The sequence below is a fragment of the Oncorhynchus kisutch genome, linkage group LG13 (assembly GCF_002021735.2).
Source record: "Oncorhynchus kisutch isolate 150728-3 linkage group LG13, Okis_V2, whole genome shotgun sequence".
NCBI classification, from domain to species: domain Eukaryota; kingdom Metazoa; phylum Chordata; class Actinopteri; order Salmoniformes; family Salmonidae; genus Oncorhynchus; species Oncorhynchus kisutch.
Window position 1 is genome coordinate 74,908,963 of NC_034186.2, and position 14,119 is coordinate 74,923,081.

Here is a 14,119-nt window from a genome sequence, read left to right on the forward strand (position 1 = left end):
CATTAATGCAGTTGTATCTATGTCTGGGTGTATATATTTTATTAGAAATTGAAGTTCAATTGACAAGGCCGACCTAGGCTGTAGCCTATAACGTCACTCTACTCCCGACTGGTGGCCGACAATCCAAATTGCAATAAAGTAGCGTTGCCTACTATTGGGCTGCGTTCAGTACGAAAAAAAGTAGAGTAACGTTCAATTAAACGGAAACGGGGGTACTGAACGACCAATTAAAATACGGGGAGGGGTTGTGGATGAAAATGCTTGGCTTCTCTTTAAATACGCCACTCATTGCTTTAAGCCAAACCCACAAAAACGGAGCAAACGTACCTCAAAGTCTGTTCAATAAAAACGGCCAAAGACCAAAAGACTGCTAAATAGTTAATCAAATAGCTACCCAGACTATCTGCATTGCCCCTTTTTGCACGAACTTATTGTAACGACCCTGGGTATTATTTTGACTTATCACATAGCCAACGCTGCTGCTACTGTTTACTATCTGTCACTTTATTCCCATTATACATTATGTACGTATCTACCTCAATGACCGTATATACCCCTGAATATCGACTCAGTACTAATATAGGGGAAGGACCCGTAAGAAAGAATGTCACTGTTAGTCCACACCTGTTGTTTACGAAGAATGTGACACATTTGATCTGAACGTTTTGGGGGAACGTGCCGTTCAGTACAAATCTATACGAAACGTAGCAAAAGTTCAATTCTAAGACTACATTTTGGACACGCTTACTGACAGTTGTGGCTGCTTCGCGTGATGTATTGTTGTCTCTACCTTTCTTGCCCTTTGTGCTGTTGTCTGTGCCCAAAAATGTTTGTACCATGTATTGTGCTGCTACCATGTTGTGTTTTCATGTGTTGCTGCCATACTATGTTGTTGTTTATTTCTCTCTTTGTTTAGTGTTGTGGTGTCTCTCTTGTCGTGATGTGTTTTGTCATATATTTTATTGTACATTTTTAATCCCAGCCCCGTCCCCGCAGGAGGCATTTTGGTAGGCCGTCATTGTCAATTATAATGTGTTCTTAACTGACTTGCCTAGTTAAATAAATAAAAACTATTATTCACGTGTTGGTTTTATGATTGATTCAAGATAGGCGGAAACAACGAACAAGTACTAACAGTAGAAAGAGGGTACCTCACGTGTTTCCGCTTCCGGGTTCTGAATTCAGAACGTCGTGTGAACGCCGCGCTAACTGAAAGTTTGTTCACAGCGGCTTGGATTTATTATGTATTTCTATCTTTTAATATTAATGTTTTAGAATATAACTGATATAAGAGGATATATTTACCTGTTAAGGACGAAATCGTCTGGTTGGTAAGTTGATCTCACCGCACGGGGGAATCAGACAGTTGTAGCTTGCTAGCTAGCTACAAGAGTTCAATGCTAGCTAATAGTTGAGACATAGCTAGCAAGTTAGCTAGTGGTTGAGCCCTAACTAGTTAGCTAGCCAACACTGTCAAAAATCTGTGTTGACAGGTGAAATGTGAACAGGCAGGGGAAACAAAAACAGCAAGTGTTTGTTAACTTGGCAAGCAAACTAACCATAACTTTTAGTAGCTAACTTAGCTGGGCAGATACACTTGACGTTGGTCTGTTTGTCAACTTTGCTGATCACCTATCCATGCCACTAAGGTTAACGTTAGCTACTTGGCTAGCTAAGAAGTTTGTCTGTCAGTTTGTTTGTTTACCGACTACCGTTGTGTTGTAGACGATGTCTCTTCCTAAACGGGAGGTGGAGGAGCTACGGCCCTGGGTGGAACGGACCGTGAAGAAGGTGCTGGGGTTCTCTGAGCCTACTGTCGTTACTGCGGCCCTGCACTGTGTAGGCAAGGGCCTGGACAAGAGGAAGACCACAGGTGTGTGAGAGGGGGATTATGAGGGCAGTTGGTGTGTGACATGTTACACTGAAATTGTGGAGGAAAAGCTTTGTTGTACCCTGTCTTATCTGTTTTGTTAGCCTATTTTTCCAGAACGTCTGTTTTTTGTGGGTCTGGCTCAAATAGATAACTGTTCAGCAGTCTTTAAATGTTGTATTTGACCCTTGACTCCTAACCTTTGACCCATCAGACCAGCTGCGTCCATTCCTGGATGAGTCTGCCGGTGGGTTCGTGGAGAGACTATTTGAGGCCCTGGAGGAGAGCCGTAATTCCCGTGGGAACAAGGGTGCTGGGGAGAGGAACCGCAAGAGAGACCTGAAGGTAGACCTCACCACACACTGCTGCTGTTGTTCCACGTTAACATGTAGGTTGTAACTAGTAGCTATCTACATGTCTAGACCATGGAGATGGAACACATTAACCTGTAGCCTGTGACCAGTAGCTACCTACATGTTTAGACCATGGAGATGGAACACATTAACCTGTAGCCTGTAACCAGTAGCTACCTACATGTTTAGACCATGGAGATGGAACACATTAACCTGTAGCCTGTAACCAGTAGCTACCTACATGTTTAGACCATGGAGATGGAACACATTAACCTGTATCCTGTAACCAGTAGCTACCTACATGTTTAGACCATGGAGATTGCACAGATATCTGAAGGCATTGAATGGGTGTAAATGATAGGCTAGGTGAGTTTCTACCATTATCAGAGATTTCAACTCAGTAACTTGGTTATCTACAGAAAGTCATTGTCTCAAAGCTTGATCTTTATTATGTTCGTGTCATTCATATCTCCCCTGGGAGCAGGAAACAGTGAGTGGATATTCCCAGGAGGTTGTTTAAATTACTCATTGCATTGGTTAGATTGCTTGGCTAAGCCTCAGGCCGAGCCTCAGGCCATTGCCGCCTACTGATGTTCCCCCAGGATGTGTTTGGTGATGAGGTGGAGGTGGGTGCGAGGCGGGACGTCCCTGAGGCAGGAGATGGTGTGCCGGTGAAGAGGAAACGTGTCCCCCGCTTCGAGGAGGTGGAGGAACCAGAGGTCCTACCTGCACCCCCTACTGAGAGCCCTGGCATGCTCACTAAGATACAGGTACCCAGACACACACAGAGACTCACATACACACTGTTTCCCATATGAAACACACATGTACCAAGATCCTGCTTCACATACAGACATGTCACGATCCTTGTGAAAATAATCAGTGTTCATTCCCTCTCTCTCTGTCCTCAGATCAAACAGATGATGGAGGCTGCCACCAGACAGATAGAGGAGAGGAAGAAACAGCTGAGCTTCGTCCCAGTGTCTTCCCAGCAGGTGAGACTAAACTTCCTCCACTCTCTCCCTCTCTTGAAGGATTGGCTGTCTTTTCCCCTCCTTATATATGGAAAGTGTAGATGTCTGACAGATATTGTGGACTTGTGTTGTTACTGTCTCATCACAATCTCCTGTCCCCCTCCAGAGGCTGCCCCTGCCCACTCCCCAGCCAGACCCCCCCTTCGCCTCTCATCTTCTCCCCGCTCCCTCTGCCCCCTCCTCGGGCTCGGCCCAGTCCATCGCTCCCTCCCAGGCAGCTACTTTCATGAACGATGCCATCGAGAAGGCTAGGAAGGCTGCAGAGCTGCAGGCCCGCATCCAGTCGCAGTTAGCCATGAAGCCTGGTATACTGGGAGCCATTGGGAACACTGGAGGACCTCATAACCTGGTGGCGCTGGCCAACCTACACGCCATGGGGATAGCACCACCGTGAGTATAGCATACACCACAGACCCAACTTTAGACACTTCCACAAATACATGTCATACTACAGGGAGGCTTAACATGTATGTCATCTGATTTTGTGTGTGTGTTGGGTGTAGGAAGGTGGCGGAGGCCCGTGAGTCAAACAAGCCGGCCCCTCTGATTCTGGATGATATGGGTCGGACCGTGGATGCCAGCGGCAACGAGGTGGAGCTAACACACCGCATGCCCACCCTCAAAGGTACAACACTCTCCTCTACTGTCACAATCAGCATGCTCTATTCCCTGATCTTCAGTCACCTGTCTGACTGTTCATTCATCTCCTCTCCATCCACAGCTAATATCCGTGCGGTGAAGAGGGAGCAGTTCCGTCAGCAGTTGAAGGAGAAGCCTGGCGAGGACCTGGAGTCCACTATCTACTTTGACGGGCGTGTTAACATAGCACCCGCCCAGCGAGCCAAGAAGGGCTTCAAGTTCCATGAGCAGGGACGCTTTGAGAAGATCGCCCAGAGGATCAGAACTAAGGTATCAAATCTGACCCGTCACCTTCCACCTCTCACCATAGCCTTTTATTATTTTGAAAGTGTTTCACAACAATTGATCAATGCACAGAGAGGAAAAAACTATTTGTAGAGTGTAACATTAACCTCTCTAGGGTAGGTGGGACACTAGCGTCTCACCTGGCCAACATCCAGTGAGATTGCAGAGCTCCAAATTCAAATACAGAAATACTCATTATAAAAAAGATACAACTATTTTACATAGGTTTAAAGATTAACTTCTTGTGAATCCAACCACTGTCAGATTTAAAAAATGCTTTATGGCGAAAGCATACCTTACAATTATTTGAGGACATAGCCCAGTAGACAAATCATTACAAACAGTAACCAGCCAAGTAGAATAGTTACACAAGTCAGAAATAGAGAGAAAATGAATCACTTACCTTTGATGATCTTCATATGTTTGCACTCAAAGACATTCATTTATTCAATAAATGTTCCTTTTGTTCGATAAAGTCTCTCTTTATCCGAAAACCTCAGTTTTCCTCAGTAATCCACAGGCTCAAACGCAGTCACAACAGGCAGACAAAAAAATCAAAATTGTGTCCTTAAAGTTCATAGAAACATGTCAAACAATGTTTATATTCAATCCTCAGGTTGTTTTTAGCTTAAATAATCGAATACAAACAGTGTAGCTATTCCCTCCAAGGCAATCAAACAAGCTAAGCGTAAGTATAGAGACAAAGTAGAATCGCAATTCAACGGCTCAGACACGAGGTATGTGGCAGGGTCTACAGTCAATCACGGATTACAAAAAGAAAACCAGCCCAGTCACGGACCAGGATGCCTTGCTCCCAGGCAGACTAAATTACTTTTTGCCCGCTTTGAGGACAATACAGTGCCACTGACACGGCCCGCAACCAAAACATGCTGACTCTCATTCACTGCAGCCGAGGTGAGTAAAACATTTAAACGTGTTAACCCTCGCAAGGCTGCAGGCCCAGACGGCATCCCCAGCCGCGCCCTCAGAGCATGCGCAGACCAGCTGGCTGGTGTGTTTACGGACATATTCAATCAATCCCTATCCCAGTCTGCGGTTCCCACATGCTTCAAGAGGGCCACCATTGTTGCTGTTCCCAAGAAAGCTACGGTAACTGAGCTAAACGACTACCGCCCCGTAGCACTCACTTCCGTCATCATGAAGTGCTTTGAGAGACTAGTCAAGGACCATATCACCTCCACCCTACCTGACACCCTAGACCCACTCCAATTTGCTTACCGCCCAAATAGGTCCACAGACGATGCAATCTCAACCACACTGCACACTGCCCTAACCCATCTGGACATGAGGAATACCTATGTGAGAATGCTGTTCATTGACTACAGCTCAGCATTTAACACCATAGTACCCTCCAAACTCGTCATCAAGCTCGAGACCCTGGGTCTCGACCCCACCCTGTGCAACTGGGTACTGGACTTCCTGACGGGCCGCCCCCAGGTGGTGAGGGTAGGTAACAACATCTCCACCCTGCTGATCCTCAACACTGGGGCCCCACAAGGGTGCGTTCTGAGCCCTCTCCTGTACTCCCTGTTCACCCACGACTGCGTGGCCACACACGCCTCCAACTCAATCATCAAGTTTGAGTTGGCGACAACAGTGGTAGGCTTGATTACCAACAACGACGAGACGGCCTACAGGGAGGAGGTGAGGGCCCTCTTGAGTGTGGTGTCAGGAAAATAACCTCACACTCAACGTCAACAAAACTAAGGAGATGATTGTGGAATTCAGGAAACAGCAGAGGGAAGTAGTAAGTTTTACGTTCCTCGGCGTACACATCACAGACAAACTGAATTGGTCCACCCACACAGAGAGCATTGTGAAGAAGGCGCAGCAGCGCCTCTTCAACCTCAGGAGGCTGAAGAAATTCGGCTTGTCACCAAAAGCACTCACAAACTTCTACAGGTGCACAATTGAGAGCATCCTGTCGGGCTCTATCACCGCCTGGTACGGCAACTGCTCCGCCCACAACTGTAAGGCTCTCCTGGGGGTAGTGAGGTCTGCACAACGCATCACCGGGGGCAAACTACCTGCCCTCCAGGACACCTACACCACCCGATGTCACAGGAAGGCCATAAAGATCATCAAGGACAACAACCACCCGAGCCACTGCCTGTTCACCCCGCTATCGTCCAGAAGGAGAGGTCAGTACAGGTGCATCAAAGCTGGGACCGAAAGACTGAAAAACAGCTTCTATCTCAAGGCCATCAGACTGTTAAACAGCCACCACTAACATTGAGTGGCTGCTGCCAACACACTGACTCAACTCCAGCCACTTTAATAATGGGAATTGATGGGAAATATATCACTAGCCACTTAATATAATGTTTACATACCCTACATTATTTATCTCATATGTGTACGTATATACTGTACTCTATCATCTACTGCATCTTTATGTAATACATGTATCACTAGCCACTTTAAACTATGCCACTTTGTTTACATACTCATCTCATATGTATATACTGTACTCGATACCATCTACTGCATCTTGCCTATGCCGCTCTGTACCATCACTCATTCATATATCTTTATGTACATATTCTTTATCCCTTTACACTTATGTGTATACGGTAGTAGTTTTGGGAATTGTTAGCTAGATTACTCGTTGGTTATTACTGCATTGTCGGAACTAGAAGCACAAGCATTTCGTTACACTCGCATTAACATCTGCTAACCATGTGTATGTGACAAATAAAATTAGATTTGATTTTAATATTTCAACCGTACAATACCGTTGTCAATATAAAAGGTAAACAAGAAAGGCACACTCTCGGTCGCATGCATGAAAAAGCTCTGACACGGCAGGGTCCACTCATTCAGACTGCTCTTACTCCCTCATTTTTCAGAACACAAGCCTGAAACAATTTCTAAGACTGTTGACATCTAGTGGAAGGCATAGGAACTGCAATTTGACTCCTAAGTCAATGGATACTGTAATGGCATTGAATAGAAAACTACACACACAAAAACTACTTTCTGAACAGATTTTTCTCCGGTTTTCGCCTGCCAAATCAGTTCTGTTATACTCAGACACATGGGCGCCTGTCAGGGGTGCATGCTAAGGCCCGCCCCCTCCTGTACTCCCTTTTTTACCCATGACTGCGTGTCCACGCACGTCTCAATCTTATTCATCACGTTTTCTGACGACACAACCGTGGTAGACCTGATTATTTTAAGTTTTGGAAACTTGAGTGTTTTCTATCCAGATCCACTAATTATATGCATATCCTATCTTCTGGGCTTGAGTAGAAGGCAGTTTAATTTGGGCATGCTTTTCATCCAAAATTCCAAATGCTGCCCCCTACCCTAGAGAAGTTAACTGCAAAATGGAAATTAAACAACCAAAACCACCTCTGTCTCCTGTCCAGGCCCAGTTGGAGAAGCTGCAGACAGAGATCGCCCAGGCAGCCAAGAAGACTGGGATCCAGGCCTCCACCAAGCTGGCCCTCTTTGCCCCCAAGAAGATGCTGGGGGACGGGCAGGTGCCCATCATTGAGTGGTGGGACTCGTACATCCTCCCCTCCAACATTGACCTGTGAGTCTTTACACATTTAATCCCCACTTTACTAGCTCAATATAGTAATCCTAACACCTACATCCAAGTTGTATACCTTTTGAAGAATTGTCATAAGTCCTCTCTCCATTTTCCAGACTTCTTGTTGTGCTGATCATATCTCTTCTCTCTCAGATCCACAGAGACCAATTTTGTGGCGATGGAGTTGTTTGGAGTCACAAACCTGGTGGAGCACCCTGCTCAGATCAGCCCCCCAGGTAACCACACAAATCCCTTCTTTGTTACTTTTATGTCAAGTTCCCAATAAGGGCTCCTGGATATTAGTCAGTGGGTTAGATTAATCTCACCCGGCTGCCTGTGTAGGTGTGTTTTGCATGGGCTGAAAGTTGACCGTGTTCTATCTGGAACGGGGTTACCGCCCAGGTGTGACCCAGGGGACCTGTTCAAGCCCACGGCGAAGTCGGCTCAAAACAAAAGTGACCTAATTAAGCGTGTGGAGTAATGACTAGGATTCTGTTTTCACATGACAAAGGGATCGGTTTTGATAGAAACCCTTTATCTGGCTTCCAGGTGAAAACTAGTTTGAAAATTCAAACATATTTTATGGAGAAGAGATGTATGTTTCTGAACGATGCGCCATGTCGCCTTGTTGACAACCTGACCGAGAGGAGTAGATTACTGTTCGGTTTGAGAAGGCAGCTCTAAGTGTTGGTCTCCTCTCTCCAGTGGACACAGACAAGCCAGGAGTGACTCTGGGAGTGTACCTGACTAAGAAGGAACAGAAGAAGCTGAGGAGACAGACTCGCAGGGAGGGACAGAAAGAGCTTCAGGAGAAGGTCCGACTGGGGCTCATGCCCCCCCCAGAACCTAAAGGTAGGATCGAGACAAGGGCTGTTGAAGTAATGTTGCTTTTTTTCTCTTCAATTTGAAGTTTTACTGAGTGGTAGTCCTGTTTGAGGCCTGTGTTCCTCCCCGTTTCAGTGCATCTCTGACCTTGAGTGTGTTTGTCTCGTCAGTGCGCATCTCTAACCTGATGAGAGTGCTGGGTACGGAGGCAGTACAGGATCCCACTAAGGTAGAGGCCCACGTCAGAGCACAGATGGCCAAGAGACAGAAGTAAGTCAAACCACAACACATTTCTCTCTGTATTGTCCCCTCTTTCTCTTACCCCTCCCTCATCTATTAACCCTTTTCTCTTTTCTGCCTCCCATCTATCACTGCTCCTATTTCACCCACTTCCTGACCCATTTCTGTCCTCTGCCTCCATATGACATCTCTCACTAGATAACCAGCTGTCTATGTGTTTGTTCTCAGGGCCCATGAGGAGGCCAATGCAGCCCGGAAGCTCACAACCGAGCAGAGAAAAGAGAAGAAGGTGAAGAAGCTGAAAGAGGACCTGAGTCTTGGAGTTCACATCTCAGTCTATAGGTGAGTTAGGGTTTGTCTCTGGATAGCGTAAGATTTTGTGTGCATGTTATAGTGTTTAGGCAAGTCTCTGTGCACATGTAACTATTTACGGCATAGTGTGTCCGTGTGCCTTTCCTACTCATTTGTACTTGCTCGTTCACCCCCTCGCTTTCCCTCAGGATCCGTAACCTCCACAACCCGGCTAAGAAGTTTAAGGTGGAAGCTAACGCCAACCAGCTGTACCTGACGGGCACCGTGGTGCTACACCGAGACGTCAACATGGTGGTGGTGGAGGGAGGTGAGAGCGGGGTGGCTGGAGGGGAGGGGGTGAGAGGAGAGGGACCATATTAGTCTCTTTAAATGGGGTCTACTTTTACTGAGTCTGAACCATTCAAGTTGCCTTTAATTACCATGAATTACTCATGATAATCTCATAACATTTCTTATGACTTGTTGCTGTAAATGGGTTCTTCTTTACCCCAGAGTTAACTACATGACTGAGCATGCATGTACTGTTCTCTCAGGTCCCAAAGCCCAGAAGAAGTTCAAGAGGCTTATGTTGAGCAGAATCAAATGGGAAGAACACAACTCCAAGAGAGATGGTGAGAATGTAATTTATATATACAGTACCAGTCAAAATGTTGGGCACCTCCTCATTCAAGGGTTTTTCTTTTCTTTGTATTATTTTCTACATTGCAATATAATAGTGAAGACGTCACAACTATGAAATAACACATATGGAATAATGTAGTAACCAAAAAAGTGTTAAACAAATCAAAATATATTTTAAGTCTTAGATTCTTCAAAGTAGCCACCCTTTGCCTTGATGACAGCTTTGCACACTCTTGGCATTATCTCAACCAGCTTCATGAGGTATGCTTTTCCAACAGTCTTGAAGGAGTTTCCACTGAGCACTTGTTGCCTGCTTTTCCTTCACTCTGCTGTCCAACTCATCCCAAACCATCTCAATTGTGTTGGGGTCGGGTGATTGTGGAGGCCAGGTCATTTGATGCACTCCATCACTCTCGTTGGTCAAGTAGCCCTTACACAGCCTGGAGGTGTGTTTTGGGTCATTGTCCTGTTGAAAAACAAATGATAGTCCCACTAAGCCCAAACTAGATGGGATGATGTATGCCTGTAGAATGCGGTGGTAGCCATGCTGTGCCTTGAATTCTAAATAAATCACTGACAGTGTCACCAACAAAGCACCATCATACCACAATCGCCATGCTTCAAGGTGGGAACCACGCATGCGGAGATCATCCGTTCACCTACTCTGCGTCTCAAAGACACAGCGGTTGGAACCAAAACACTCAAATTTGGACTCCAGACCAAAGGACATATTGGTTTAATGACCTTTGCTCATCTTTCACGACCCAAGCAAGTCTCTTCTTATTGGTGTCCTTTAGTAGTGGTTTCTTTGCAGCAATTTGACCATGAAGGCCTGACTCATGCAGTCTCCTCTGAACAGCTGATGTTGAGTTGTCTGTTACTTGAACTCTTTGAACCATTTATTTGGCCTGCAGTTTCTGAGGCTGGTAACTCTAATGAACTTATCCTCTGCAGCAGAGGTAACTCTGGGTCTTCCTTTCCTGTGGCGGTCCTCATGAGAGAGTTTCATCATAGAGCTTGATGGTTTTTGCGACTGCACTTGAAGAAACTTTCAAAGTTCTTAATTTCCCTATTGACTGACCTTCATGTCGTCAAGTAATGATGGACTGTCGTTTCTCTTGCTTATTTGAGCTGTTCTTGTCATGACATGGACTTGGTCTTTTACCAAATAGGGCTATCTTCTGTATACCCCCATCAACCTTGTCACAACAACTGATTGGCTCATAAAATACTAAAAACAGCAACAAATCAATGCCAAGTGATTGTAATTTTTGGAAATCTGTTCCAAGGTATTTCTAACATACGAGATGTATACAGTGGCAAAGTATTTGAACCCTTTGGAAATACCTGGATTTCTGCATAAATTGCTCACAACAATAGACAAACACAGTCTGCTTAAACTAATAACACACAAACAATTATACGTGTTTGTCTTTATTGAACACACCATGTAAACATTCACAGTGCAGGGTGGAACAAGTATGTGAACCCTCGGATTTAAAAACTGGTTGACCCTCCTTTTGGCAGCAATAACCTCAACCACATGTTTTCTGTAGTTGCGGATCAGACCTGCACAATGGTCAGGAGGAATTTTGGACCATTCCTCTTTACAAAACTGTTTCAGTTCAGCAATATTCTTGGGATGCTCTCTTGAGGTCATGCCACAGCATCTCAATCGGGTTGAGGTCAGGACTGGGCCACTCCAGAAGGCCTATTTTCTTCTGTTGAAGCCATTCTGTTGATTTAAAATGTCTGCGCTTCAATTGGTGGACAGATAGCCTAACATTGTCATGCAAAATGTTTTGATAAACTTGGGAATTCATTTTTCTGTTGATAATAGCAAGCTGTCCAGGCCCTGAAGCAGCAACGCAGCCCCACCAACTTTACAGTTGGGACGAGGTTTTGATGTTGGTGTACTGTGCCTTTTGTGTTCCTTCCAAACAAATCAACTGTCCACAGAATATTTTGCCAGTAGCTCTGTGAAACATCCAGGTGCACTTTTGCAAACTTCACATGTTCAGCAATGGGTTTTTTGGACAGCTGTCCTCGCATGAACACCATTCGTGTTTTACATGTTTTACATATCGTCAACAGAGATGTTCCAGAAATTTCTGTAAGTCTTTAGCTGAGACTCTAGGATTCTTCTTAGCCTCATTGAGCATTCTGCGCTGTGCTCTTTGCAGGACAGCTACTCTTAGGGAGAGTAATCCTTTCCAGCTTTATGCAAGTCAGATCTCTTTTGTTCCAGGCATGGTTTACATCAGACAATGCTTTTTGTGAATACCAAACTCAAATTTTGTGAGGTTTTTCTTTTTGTTTTATAGGGCAAGGCAGCTGTAACCAACATCTCTCATCTCATTGATTGGACTTCAGGTTTTTTATTTTACCTTTATTTAACTAGTCAAGTCAGTTAAGAACCAATTCTTATTTTCAATGACGGCCTTGGAACAACTGCCTTGTTCAGGGGCAGATTTGTACCTTGTCCGCTCGGGATTTGAACTTGCAACCTTTCGATTACTAGCCCAACGCTCTACCCACTAGGCTACGCTGACTCCGATGAGCTTTTGGGGAAGTCATTAGCCTAGGAGCTCATACTTTTCCCAACCTACACTGTGAATATTTAAATTAGGTATTCGATATAGACAAGAAAAATACAATTTGTTATTAGTTTAAGAACACTGTCTATTGTTGTGACTTAGATGAAGATCAGATCAAATTTGATGATCAATTTATGCAGAAATCCAGGTAATTCCAAAGGGTTCACAAACTTTTTCTTGTCACTATGTGATCGTATACAAATGTAAGCATGGTTTGAAAATGTTGTAGTCAAATGTTATATCTGTATGGGCTTCTTGTGGTCAATTTGCAAATTATTTGTAATTATGTTCTGACCATCTGCTCAAGAAAAAATGGGCCCATAACTGAATCTAGTTGATGATCCACGGTGTATGTCTTACTGTTTATATTACATAATACTTCACTGTACTTGTTGTGGTTCTGAATCTGTTTTCCTTTCTCCTCTGTCTGTCAGATCCAGATGCAGACGACGAGACCAAGAAGAACAACAGATGCAGCCTGGTCTGGGAGGTGAGAGTTAACCATGACATCTTATTTCACTAATGATCCAGGAGTGTAATGCATGCTTCATATAATAATCATGTTCATCTTGGACAACTGGCTTCTTTAAAATGGCTTCTTGATTGTAAACACAGTATAGACTGATCTAACCTTGTCTTTCTTCCCCTGCTGTTTTCTCTCCTGCCTCCATCTGTCCCCTCTCCTCCTCCCAGGGCACGGCTAAGGAGCGTAACTACGGGGAGATGAAGTTTAAGCAGTGTCCTACAGAGAACATGGCTAGAGAACACTTTAAGAAGCACGGAACAGAACACTACTGGGACCTGGCTCTGAGCCAGAGCGTGCTGGAGAGCACTGATGACTGAAGGGAGAGCATCACTAGAGCTGAGGAGGATCTCTTACCACTGACCCAGGGTCCGATAGTTGTTCATCCTCATAATGGTTGGGAGTTATCTGATCCTGGATCAGTGGTGAAGCGCATTGTTACCTTGTGCACCAGAGACATGCAAAGGTCAGGGGTGATTCTACCCCTCTTACAGATACATTCACAACCCCAACCCAGCCTTGTATGGCTGGCTGCCTGCCTGTTATTGTGTGTTGACTTGACTTAAGACGGAGGGAGACTGATTGGGAGTGCTGGTTGGAGAATGGTTGAGGGCGTAGATTAGGAGGGATATATGGTGTGTATAGATATCATTGAGAGAGGTGTACACTGTTCTGCAATCACATTTTGTGGAAGAGTTGATAACTGTGAGACCATCTTTCTAGCAGTTAGGGTGTCATTCAGGCTGTCAGTTGCTGTGTGTCAGTGTTTAATACTGTCTGACATCTCTCCACTGTGTGAGTGTTCTATAGCTTGCTATTAACTTCTCTCCCTGACTACAGTTCCTGAGTAAGCCCAGCTGTGGTCCAAATACAGTTCTGAAATATTGCCGCAATGTACTATTCCCAAGCAAAAGCCCTGTTTCGAATAAACAAAAACCAACCTATCAACGTAGAAGTAACTAAAGACTTTGAAACTTAATGAGATCGTACATTAGACTACGGTTTTTGTGTCATGTTTTTGGCTTTTTATTTTTAAAGAAAATTGACATTGGTTTTTTGTGGAATGACCACATTTAGTCAAGTATTGACTGACCCACAATTGTTTTATTTTCTTTAGAAATGTTTGTTTTGGATAAAATGTCTTCCCCTTATGTTTTGATCCTGTATATGTTGCCAATAAACACATGCAGGACAATACAATACACTTTGTAATGAAAAATGAAAGTTTAATACCGTTGTGCACTTTTTAAATTATTTTCAG

General features: G+C 44.6%; 1 protein-coding gene across 2 annotated transcripts; it reads left to right on the top strand.

The window, feature by feature from the left end:
* The first annotated feature begins 1,140 nt into the window (after nucleotides 1-1,140).
* On the top strand, nucleotides 1,141-14,088 carry LOC109885845 (U4/U6 small nuclear ribonucleoprotein Prp3). 2 transcript variants are annotated; one of them, XR_004202526.1, is made up of 18 exons: nucleotides 1,155-1,331; nucleotides 1,726-1,873; nucleotides 2,085-2,215; nucleotides 2,826-2,993; nucleotides 3,135-3,218; nucleotides 3,364-3,647; nucleotides 3,761-3,882; nucleotides 3,979-4,166; nucleotides 7,574-7,740; nucleotides 7,894-7,976; nucleotides 8,446-8,592; nucleotides 8,736-8,835; nucleotides 9,034-9,147; nucleotides 9,306-9,424; nucleotides 9,651-9,728; nucleotides 12,063-12,111; nucleotides 12,770-12,825; nucleotides 13,029-13,817. XR_004202526.1 is itself a non-coding variant. In XM_031787366.1 (17 exons), the coding sequence occupies exons 2-17, from the start codon at nucleotides 1,729-1,731 to the stop codon at nucleotides 13,176-13,178; spliced, it is 2,136 nt and encodes a 711-aa protein (XP_031643226.1). In that variant the 5' UTR covers nucleotides 1,141-1,331; nucleotides 1,726-1,728; the 3' UTR covers nucleotides 13,179-14,088. The 2 variants fall into 2 exon arrangements, 1 of the variants encoding a protein (XP_031643226.1); XM_031787366.1 differs by lacking the exon at nucleotides 12,063-12,111 and having other exon boundaries at nucleotides 1,141-1,331; nucleotides 13,029-14,088.
* The last annotated feature ends 31 nt before the right edge of the window (nucleotides 14,089-14,119 follow it).